This window comes from Dromaius novaehollandiae, chromosome Z (genome assembly GCF_036370855.1).
Source record: "Dromaius novaehollandiae isolate bDroNov1 chromosome Z, bDroNov1.hap1, whole genome shotgun sequence".
Classification (NCBI taxonomy): Eukaryota; Metazoa; Chordata; class Aves; order Casuariiformes; family Dromaiidae; genus Dromaius; species Dromaius novaehollandiae.
The window spans coordinates 1984114-1995501 of record NC_088132.1 but is presented as its reverse complement, the minus strand read 5'-3'; the positions used below and the strand labels follow the sequence as shown (position 1 = coordinate 1995501).

The 11388-nt window shown below is 42.7% G+C and overlaps 2 protein-coding genes across 11 annotated transcripts in view; one reads left to right on the top strand and one right to left on the bottom strand.

The window, feature by feature from the left end:
- Positions 1 to 2819: 2819 nt before the first annotated feature.
- On the bottom strand, positions 2820 to 11311 carry SLC25A51 (solute carrier family 25 member 51). Of its 3 annotated transcripts, none has more exons than XM_026099339.2 (2): positions 11178 to 11311; positions 2820 to 5533 (listed from the first exon to the last, which is right to left on the bottom strand). In XM_026099339.2, exon 2 carries the CDS (start codon positions 5492 to 5494, stop codon positions 4619 to 4621), a length of 876 nt encoding a protein of 291 aa, XP_025955124.1. In that variant the 5' UTR covers positions 5495 to 5533; positions 11178 to 11311; the 3' UTR covers positions 2820 to 4618. The 3 variants fall into 3 exon arrangements, with proteins under 3 accessions (XP_025955124.1, XP_064357795.1, XP_025955126.1); XM_064501725.1 differs by lacking the exon at positions 11178 to 11311 and adding an exon at positions 11048 to 11070; XM_026099341.2 differs by lacking the exon at positions 11178 to 11311 and adding an exon at positions 10679 to 10950.
- The window catches only part of FBXO10 (F-box protein 10), a 33506-nt gene continuing 33300 nt past the window's right edge, over positions 11183 to 11388 (top strand). For 6 of the 8 annotated variants that reach the window (XR_010386063.1, XM_026099333.2, XM_064501719.1 and 3 more), the window contains exon 1: positions 11206 to 11334. The gene's annotated coding sequence lies outside the window, so the exon portion shown is untranslated. Of the gene's footprint in view, positions 11335 to 11388 lie in introns of all 8 variants that reach the window. The other 2 variants (XM_026099335.2, XM_064501720.1) reach the window with 2 other exon arrangements.

Sequence of the window (11388 nt, the reverse complement as noted above, 5' to 3'; positions counted from 1 at the left end):
GTAAGACTGCAGTTGATCATTCTGTTGACTGAGAACTTAGCTGTGGTTTAGAGAGCTGCTTTTGTTCCAATATTAAACCCTTGAAAGGTGCACATCAGAGGCATTGCTGGTCTTAAAATTTTGCTGAAGGAGTTTTGCAGTTGTGAGCAGGCAGGTATCAGCTCAAACAGAACAGTGTAAAACTGAAAATGAAAATTATCCATGGCAGAGCAGAGGGAGATAGGTGTGCTATGACATAGTGATTTATTCTTGTTTGCTGTAAAAAGACTGCCTCAAACAGTAGTCCTTTTCTGAAGGTGTAATTGTGTAACACAAGAATCTCTGTTGTGAGGCTGCCTGACATTGCTTGCTCTCCAGGTTGCACTTTGGCAGATCCCAAAACTGTTAAATGGGGTACAAACTAAATTGTGGGTTGTTTTCTTGCCAAAACAGGCAGTAAGAACAACCCACTAGGAACAGTGTCTATTTTTGCTTTGTTTTAAAGGTAATTCTACCCTGACTCTGAATAGAAGGAAGGCACTGCAAGTGTTCTGGAAACTACCCTGTTCTTTCTGAAATCTGAGTAGGAAGATATGTGAATGTGACATTCCTGCAAATGTGACATTTTCACTTGCTCTCTGCAGTATTATACTTCCATTTGCAAAGGGATGAGCTCTAGTAAAGCCATTTACCACTAGCTATAGTGAAAACAGCACCTGGAAAAGTTAATTCTGCCTCCCCAACATCACCTGAAGAGCAGGCTAAAGTCACGGTGTCAAGCTGGGCCAATAATGCATTTGCATCACTGCACACCTAGGACATATTCTGCATGCCACAACTATTTGCTGTTGTGTTTACAGTAAATGAGGCCACAATGCAAGCAGACGCAATTGTGTTCTTCAGCTGCTTCTGCTCAACATGACACTTGAGTTTAAATCAGAAGGTGAACTGAGGGGGCAGGGGGAGGCAAAGACATTCTAGCTAAGCAGCTGAGAAAAGAGCACACTCTTTGCCCTGATTTTTTTCTATAGAGGCAGTAGTATCTTTAAACTACTGATGCAAGGCTCAAGGTCATGCAGCACAGTCCCAATTGCATTGTTTTTCCATTGAGCTCCCTTGAAACTTAATGAGGTAAGAGTCAAATTTAACTCTTAATCTGACTTTTGTCTGTAGAACAGCCTTGTTCTTGAGACAAACCTCCAAAGCAGGCAGTGATAAATAGTCTGTAGCTTGTTTAAAATAATACACTGTATCCAGTTTATTCTGTCTTGACTCTGGAAGAAAAATACTTTTCAGTCTTGAAAGCATGTGTGGCTTTCCTTGCCCCTTCATTAAATATTTCATAATAAATGAGGGGAAGCTGTCTGTCTCATCATTAGATAAATAATAGCATTAGTTTCTATGAGGAAAAAATAACCAGCATATCACACATGTAACTGTCACATGATGTTTATTCTGCATAGCTATTACTAAAGCTTCTTACCTTTTCCAGGCATGCTGACATTTAAGAGCTGCTGAAAGCTACCAGCATCTCCTTTATATTAGCTTACTTTTCTATGCAAAAGATTAAATGACCTTGTTTATTTTCTCAATGTAAACAACTAATAACTGACTGAATTTAAAGGGCAGTTATAGTTGCTCAGACTCAATTGGCTTAAAAGAAGTAGATCTTCAGAATGGAAATAAGCCTCAAATGGACAGAGCAGTATTTTGTAATGTTACTGACCTTTGCTCAAAGTGGTTATTACCCAAATTCTAACCATTTTTCTTCATCACTGCAGTATTTCTGTTATCAGTGGAATTCCCCTTCCCTCCTTTAGCAGGAAGTGGTTGTTGTAGCCCCCAGGAACAGCAAACGAGAGACCAGTGATGACAGTAAACTTTCTGCTATAGAGGTTGGTCAAGACTGGCTATAGCTGCTGACAGCATATTTTTATAGAAGGCAGCACTGGTGCCTGAACTCTTCAGCTGTTCCACAATGTCCTAATGTTGTTTTGATAGGGGTAACAAAGCCTACTTTGCCTGCATCTGATATATTGCATAGATGCAGTGATGAGACAGTCAACAAAAGATTTAGGATCTTATGCTTGAGCTGTCCCAGGGAGAAAAGTGTTAACCTGCCAGGGAAGATAAATGAGGTCATGCAGACCTCTATGTAGAACTATTTCTTCTTCACACTAACCTGCAGTAACTGTTGTATGCACTATACAATACATAGAAATGCTCTTAGCTAGTGGTTAGGTTGAAGATCTTACCTTTCCTGGTCCTAGCTAGACAGCAATCTAACTTTATGCTAAATACCAGTTGCACTCTTAACAAACTTTCTGAAGTATGGAGTAAGTGAGGTTGGTTATAACAATCTTGAAATTAACCTGAACCAAACTGTCTTCAGTCTAGCTGAAGCACTGCAGTTCCCTTTGTGTTATCTTCAAGGACTGGCAACACATGCTTTTTAATAAACTAAATATTCTATATCCCTTCAACTTGTATTTAGCTGTATTGTGTCAAAACTCACTACACCCTTCTCTTCACTGATAATGATTCTGTCCTCTTACACATAAAACATCCATAACTTAAGCATGTAATTACTTTACTGCATAACAGAATTTTACTACACAAAGATTATACTTGAGTATAGTTCTATCATGAAATACCTTCACTGTGTTCCATCTAAACATGTGAAATGTATTAAGCATGAGTAGCACAGATAAGGCCTGCACTTATTTTTTGCTATAGCAATGCACATTACAAGTTAGTGGCAGGCTTATGTTAAACTCTTATGTTTAACTCCTCAGATTTCCCAAAATTAGAGAAGCATAGAGCATCTTCCACAAGAGAAACAGGATTTACTTTTTATTCCATCAAGGAGTGATTACAAAAAAAACAATACACTAGTAAAAATCAGATTCTGCAAGTAACAAATATTCAACAGACATTTAAATGCATATAATCACAACACTGAGATAAAAATAATGCTCACTTGTGCCTGGCGATTTTGACTGTGAAGCTAGGTACTATATTATGATTATATCCATAACGAGCTGTTTAGAATCAGTCTCTGGGGACAGGTACAGCAAATGAATAATAAATGTAATAGCCTCTCTAAAGCTTAAGAAAAGACCAATTCAGAACAGAATCTGAAAGCTTTCCTGTTCACCCCCAAAATAGAGTATTTCATGACATTTGGGGAACTCCTCCCCTCTCCCCACAGATAATCTAATAGTTTTTGTTAAGACAATCATCTGGTTGTTGGTCAGGCTTGCCATCCTGTCTTCTTCTCTAATGCTTTAAGTCTTACCTCTCTCAACTCCCAAGTCTGTAATACAGACAATACTTCACATTTCCACAAGTGTTTCCTACAGCTCAAGCCTACAGAAGTTCCTAAGGGCTTCTCCAAATGTTGTATTTCTCTTAACTAGCTGCATCTAAGGTCCTCTTCAGCTGTCTCCTGGTATGATCTCCAGTATACTTACAGACCTCTGCTTAAGTGGTTATACCCAGAAATCTCATCTTGTCAGTGCTGACATATGATTCTGTCTTACAGGTTGTTTAGAGTTTGCATAAAGTGGATAGAACTGCCACAATTACACCACAGCCCATATGAAACAAATAATTTGCAAAATGCAAAACACGTAAGATACCTCAGTACAAAAGAACTGTTTGTGAACTACTTTTAACAAGGGGAAGCTGAACTATTTATTGTATTAACATTACAGAGAGAGCAGCCATCCTTCTGGCACCATAGCTGTTTACAACAGAAACAAATTCAAAAAAAAAAAAACCCCACAGAAAAATCAAGTACTCCATATTCACAAATAGGTTTTTAACAAGGAAGGTCACTTTAAAGCTTTAAGTAAAACTGCTGTTTCATTCTTTCCCCATTTCCCTTTTCACATCAAGGCACACACATACACATACACAATCCCACTTTGAACTGGGGTCAGCTCACACTGAAGTTAAACATTCAGTAACTGCTTTTACATTGCTGAATGAACAGTTCATGTAAAAGCCAAGCAGTAAAATAGTTGGCAGAACAGATGGCATCAGCTTAATTTAAGTTCAAGAAATCAGTCATCCTTATCTGGACTCATCCACGTAGTTTGAAACCATAAGGATAACTTAGAACTCCCAAACATTTGAAAATGTAGTTCTTATATCAAGGTTTTGAAGTATATCAAGAAAAAAAAGTAGCTTTCATCAGGCCCTCCTTGACTTTCATATTCTACAATGCACACAGTGAAGCATTTTCAATCACTGGGAGTGTTAAAAATTGTGGGAGTGATATGGAATAAGCTACTGGACTAATACAAGTTTTTTGTTTTTGTTTTAAGCCTTGCATTTGTCTAGTAATTCCATTACAGGCAAACTGAACTGCCAGTGCATAAATACTTCAGAGTTAGTCTTAACTGCATCAAGGTTTAGATGCACCATCATTCACCCCATAAATATTGAAGACCAAGTTTACTTTTCATACTAAGCAGGCACTCATCTCCTTACTGAAACAACTGCTGCCTTCAATTCTCTCATGTTTCATGATACTCTATGTTATTCACAGAAAGTCTCAAACTAATCTGCTCTCCAGGGTTAAGTGTGCCAATACCCAAGTGAACAGAAATACTGCAAAGGGAGACAGTATTTTTCATAATAGCTTTAGCAGGAATTCGTAAGTTGCATTGATTATGCCCCAGGACAGGACAGAACGATGGTAATTCAGATGGGCTCCTCTGAAAAGATGGATCAGTTTTCTATCACGTTCTAGCCAGATCTTCACAAAAACTTTTGAGAAAGACTGAAATTCGCCCCCAATTTGAGACTGCATGCGAGCTTTTACAACGTTCATTGGGAAAAATAAGAATCCTAGCATGGCACCTAACAGCCCTCCACAGATGAAGTCATTGACCAAATGAGTGCTGTAAGAAGTTGCTTCAGGCAGACATTGTTTGATGGGTCCACGCAGGCCAAAGAAGAGTGCATTACTGGGTCCATTTCGGAGCAGGATAGGTACCAAACCCCGATAATATTCTCTAATACCGTAGTCCTTCAGTACCTTGAAAGCCTGGTAAGTGTTTGTAAATTTGTCATGATATTTGTAATCCTGAAGCAAAGTTTGAACTCGCTCAAAAGGTGTAAGAAGAGCTTCAGTGGTCCCTGCAAGCACTGCTGCTATGCTACGGGTGAAGAGCTCAGGAGCACTTGTGTGGCTATGGAGCAATGAGGAGAAATCTTCATACAATCCAAACATTAGAGCCAGAGTCGTCGTTTTCTGCATTAACGGAGGAAGGATGCCACGATAGAGATTTCGAATTCCATCTTTCTGTAACTGATGTACTGCATCCTTTGTTTTCAAGCCATACAGCTGTTGTCGAAAAAGGACCTTCTGGATGGGAAAAGTGACTGCTATGTTTGTGAAAGCAGCACAATAGCCACAGACATAATGTTTACCAGATGTAGCCTTTATGTGATGACTCAGATCTTGCTTTGAGTTCACTGTGGCACAACCTTCTGAATCCATCATACTGTTTTTCTTACTGTATTATATCTCAGTTCTCCTTTCCTACATAAGGAAAAGAAAGAACATGGAAAAAATTGCAGCTTTCCCCCCCCCCCCCCCCACTAGTGGATCATTCACACAACACCCAGTATCTTAGACAAAACCCATAAAATTTGAAGGAGAAAGGCGACAAATGTCATATCTGACAGACAGTCAGAGAGACACATTATTTTCTGCACAAGTCTCAAGGACCTGAATAACCAGCATCTTTTCTCTCGGTATGTTTTGTTAATTAAAACCAAGTTAAATGAGGAGGCTAACTGAGATATAAGCCTCTTCCAGTACCACATTCCAGGTGAAAATCTCAGGATAAACAGGAATTTTACACATTAGATTTCCCATTCAGAACTTCAAGGAATTCAAATGCTGAAAGGTCTATTTTCACATTAATAAAATACAAATCACCGAGGGGGCTGGGAGAGGTCCTTAAAGAGGGGATTTAAAAACAAACAAACAAAACCTCAGTAGCATTACAAATTCTGGTTATTCCTACCTCCCTTCCCGTGGAGTAGAAAACAACAGATAATTTTAACAACTTTAATCACAGGATTAAATTAAGTGACAAGAAAATTTCTAAAGAAGTTTCTAAGAAAACTGAATCACTGGTTTAGCACCTTGACCTCTGGGTCCAGTTAAATGACCTACAGCCTTGTCTACAAGGGAAGACAGCATCTTGAACCCATACTTGATTTGAATTGTCTGTAGAGACATCTGAGAAGACATTCAGCTCTGCTAGTTCTAAGACTCTGAAGGACACAGTGAACAGTTCTATTCTATAAAGCAGAGAAAACCCTGAAGTAACCATTAACAGGCAATATATGATCTCCATTTAAAATTGGATTACTTATTTGACAATTCTAAAATTCTGGTTCTGTACCTGGTCAGAATGCTAACTTCTCATTATAGCACAGCTTGGTGTAAAGTCAGTAACAATTAGGTAAGGCTGGCGCAGTTTCTGTGAACTTCAAATAGTCTCCGGTAGCAAAGTAAACCAGATTTTCAAGAGATTTTTAAAAAAGGTGTTTTGGGCTACACACCCTGCTTGGCAAGAGGAACTCTTTCTCAGTGTGCAGTCACTATAGGCTGTACTATGAAGGATGCACAGCAAAAGCTAAACACAAACAACTTGTGTTACCTGAAGCAACCTGATGAATTATTTTGACCAAGTACACCACTTGTTTTTAAAAGAAAACACACACAGTTACACACTATTTAATTCACAGAATTACAGAATAGTTTGCGTTGGATAGAACCTCTGGAGATCATCTGGTCTAACCTGCTTGCTCGAAGCAGGGTCAGCTACAGAAAGTTGCCCAGGGCTGCATCCAGACAACTTCTGAATATCTCCAAGGATGGTGACTCCACAGCCTCTCCAGGAAAAACATTCCAGTGTTCAACCACCCTCACAGTAAACTTGTGTTCAACTGGAATTTCCTGTGTTTCAATGTCCCTCATCCTGTGACTGGGCACCACTGAGAAGAGTCTGGTCCGGTTCTCTATATACCCTCGCATCTGATATGTATAAACACCAGTAAAAGCCCCTCTCTGTCCACACCTTGTCCTCTTCAGGAAGAAGAGTCCCGCTCCCTCAGCTTCTCCTCCTATGACAGATGCTCCAGTCTCTTAATCATATTCATGGCTCTTCACTAGACTCAGTCCAGCAGGTCCATGTCTGTCTTGTACTGGGGAGCCCAGCAGGGACACAGCACTTCAGGTGTGCCCACCAAGGCTGGGTAGAGGGAAAGGATCACCACCTCCCTCGGCCTCCTGGCAACAATGCAGCCCAGGATACTATGACAGTATCTTCTTTGCCATGAGGACCCATTGCTGGCTGATGTTCAACTTATCCACTACCTTTTCTGCCAAACTGCTTTCCAGCTAGTTGACCCCCAACCTGTATGGGTGCATGGGCTTATTCTTCCCCAGGTGCAGGACTTTACACATCCCCTTGTTGAACTTCATGAGGTTTCTCTTGGCCCATATCTCCAGCCTGCTGAGGTACCTTTGAACAGAAAGACAACCATCTGGTGCATCAGCCACTCCTCCCAGTTTTGTGTCATTAGCAGACTTGCTGAGGATGCATTTGGTCCCACCATCCAGATGGTGAATCAATGAAGATGCTAAATAGTATTGGCCCCGCATCAAAGTCGCAAGTCACAAGACTGGTGACTGGCCTCCAGCTGGACTTCATGCTGCTGATCACAATCCTCTGAGCCCAACAGTTCAGTTCCAGTCCACCTCACTGTCCGTTCAGCTAGCTCATACTCCATCAGCTTGCCTATGAGGACGTTATGGGAGACTAAAGTCAAGGTAAACAACATCTATTGCTCTCTCCTCATGCACCAAGCCAGTCACCTCATCACAGAAGGCTATCAGGTTGGTTAAGCATGATTTCTCATTTGTGAAGCCATGCTGACTACTCCCAATAACCTTCCTGTCCTTCACAAGTCTGGAAATGGCATGCAGAGTTTGGTTGCTCCATCATCTTCCCAGGTATTGAGCTGCTGAGCAGCCTGTAGTTCCCTGGATTCTCTTTTTTGCTCTACTTCAAGACAGGATTAATGTCTGCTCGCTTCCAGCCCTCAGAAGCATTCTCTAATTGCCATGACTTTTTAAAGATAATCAAGTGCAGCTTTGCAATGACATCAGCCAGCTTCCTCAGCCCTTGTGTGTGCATCCCACCAGGACCAGTGAACTTGTGTCTGTCCAATTTGTTTAAGCATTCCCTAACCTGATCCTATTTCACCAAGAGTAAGTCATGATTGCTCCAGACCTCCCCTCTGGTCACAGGGTCTTGGCATTCCTGAAAGCTAATTTTACCAGTAAAGACTGAGGTGAAGAATGCATTCAGTACCTCTGCCTTTTCAGTGTCCTTTGTCATCAGGCCTCCAGCCTCATTCAACAGCAGGCCCACATTTTCCCTGACTTTCCTTTTTCTGCTTGGGTACTTACAGAAGCCTTTCTTGTTGCCCTTCATGTCCCTTGCCAGTTGCACTCTAGATGGACTTTGGCTTTCCTAACCCCATCCCTACCTGCTTGGACAGTGTCTTGAAATTCTATCTTACATATGAGGTAGACACAATATAAGAATATCTCTATAGTCCCCCAGGAGAACCAAGGCCTCTGAATATGAAGCTTCTTCCAATTGTCTGAAGGCGGGCTTGTCTTCCATTTCTTCCTGATCAGGCAATCTACAGTCAACTCTCACTACGTTGTCGTCCATGTTGGTCAGCATACTAACGCTGACCCGTAAGTTCTCAGGTGACCCCTCACCTGTCCGCAGGCAGAGCTCTGTGCATTCCAGTTGCTCTCACATAAAAGGCAACTCCCTCTCCTTGTCATCCTGACCAGTCCTTCCTAGAGAGCCTGTATCCATTCATCGCACCACTCCTGTCTTGTAAGCTATCCCACTATGTCTCCACGATCCCCATGAGACTGAAGCCCTGTAACTGCAGACAGACTTCTAATGCCTCCTGTATGTTCCCGACACCATATGCATTAGGGTACAGGCACTTCAGACAGGCACCCAAGCACACTGACCTCTCATAAAGGGCATGAGAGCTTTGCCCATAATGTGGTCCCACAGGCACTTCCTTATTTATTCCTTATTTATTTATTCCTTAAATTCTTTAAGGTCTGTCAAGGAAAAGCCCCACATAAATGATTAACAAAGACAAAGTGTTTATCCCAATACAAGGAATAATGCCACTGAGAGGAATCCATCTTAGAGGGTTTGTTTCACTGGTACATAAATATACCAGTTTATAATATTCTTCATAACCACCTAGGTCTATCTGGATATACTAGAATAGCCACATCTAAAGATAAGCTGATCTTACCCACTTCTGTGCTAGAAGGAGGGGAGTGGGATATGCTGGGAAGAATATCACCAGAAACAAAACAGCTGAAGAGAAGAGGATTCAAAAGGCATTTGACTAGTCCTAGTAATACTGGTGACAGCTGCCTGCAGCCCAGACATTTTTTCCCTCAAGATACACTCATAATAAATCAAAAAGACACCTACTTTAATTTCACAAGCTACATGTTCTCTTTGGTGGAATAGCTAGATTTGTCAAGTAATTAGCATTTAAAACTGCAGAGACACCCCATTAATCCTTGAGAAATTTAACTTAGCTCTCATGTTTATGATTTGGGAACATGCAAGAGACAGGCACAGCAAGTTTTTCCAGAGGTGTTTATGACAGAACCTTTCCTTTCAGCCATAATTTGTAAGGCCTGTGTTACCTGCAAGTACTAGAGTACACAAGCCACTTCCCAGTTAAAATTTATTACAAAGAAAACAGTTTGCAAAAAGAATAAAAGCTCTGGATCAACAGCAATACCAAAATGGACAAATCCCTGGAGCTGTTGCAACATATAATTTCTTTACATGAATTCCCCTCACCCCATGGGTAAGTTTCAGAGCACCCTGAAAGATTATACGTACGATTCTTTCTCATAGCATGTTTCCTAACCCAAGGTCCATACTTTCAGCTGCCTGCCACTTTTATCATCTGGTGCTATACAGCATCTATACCATCTTCTGAAAAGGATTTGAGCCAATTTACCTGTCTAAATGACCATGCTCTTCAGAATGCTGGCACAAGACCCACTAAAGCCAAAAGGAACTGCTAGTTAAAAGTTTATGGTTCTGTTCATCTGTTTTTCAAGTTTGATTACCTGCCACTATAAAGGTGTCAGATTAGCAGCTCAAGAGTCACCAGACTCACCAGTGTCTCATCAGTATGAGCCTACCTGAAACATGGAAAAAGACTGAACATTTTTTGAAGCTTTCTCACACACAACATGATCCCTAACTTACTGCATTCTTCTCCTCACTCTGACATTCCTGAAGATTTACAAATCATACAGGTAGTGTTTTCATTTTACCACAATGGAGGCACCCTCAGTGTTCCTGAAGATGCTTGTGAAGACCTGCCACAAAAAGCCCATTAGAGACACTGACATTTTGCAGACACAAGCAAGACATCTAAGAACAATTATAACAATTTTGGTGTAAAAAATGAGGCAACACAGAAGTGAATATGAACAAAATATATGTGCAAACAGTAAAGCAATGGCTTAAGTGATCATTTTGAACAGTCAAACAAGACAAACTGCAAACAATTGTAATAAAGCACAGCTGACCTGACAAAAGGCTTTTGTTTTTAAAGGAATTCACTGCAATGGTTGGCGAGTGCTCCCTCCCTCCGAGCACTCGTCCGTGTGCCCTCCGCTCCCCACCAGCGACCCCACGAGCACTGCGGCCAAGAACGAAGCGACGCAACCGCCCTCCGGGCAGCCCGGACTCGCTCACGGGCATGCCCTCCCGAGAAAGCGACGCTGCAAGAAGCAGCCGCCGCAGCACTGTTCAGCCTGCCCTGCCCCACCCCGCGCCGGAAGCGCGCCAAGCTCGCACTGACCCACCCCGCCTGCCGTCGCTTCCGGCTGCGCCTCTCACCCCCCTCCGCCGATCGGCCGCCCGCCGCGCGCACGCGCGCAGCAGCCCCGCGCGACCTGTGTCGCCGACGGCGGTGCCCACGGCGCGGGCAGCGGCGGGGAGGCTGCGCGACGCGGGCGGGGCGGAGCAGGGCGAGAGGGAGAGGCGACCGGCCGCCGCCTCTCCCCGCCCTCCTCCGTGACACACCTGCTCTGGCTGCCATGGCGCCTGCGGGGGCAAGGCCTGCTGGGACGGGGACAGGAGCCTCCGCTGGCCGGGCAGGGCGCGACGCGAGGCGACGCGAGGCGCCTCCACCGTGCCGACGTGCCTACGTATGACGCAGCCCCGCCAGCTCGCACTCAGGGTGACGTAACCGGCGGGGGGGGCTGCGAAGAAGTGCAGCAGGCGTTTAATTCAC

Coding starts and splice junctions, on each gene's coding strand:
- SLC25A51 (XM_026099339.2), bottom strand. CDS start 5,494: ATGATGGATTCAGAAGGTTGTGCCACAGTGAACTCAAAGCAAGATCTG.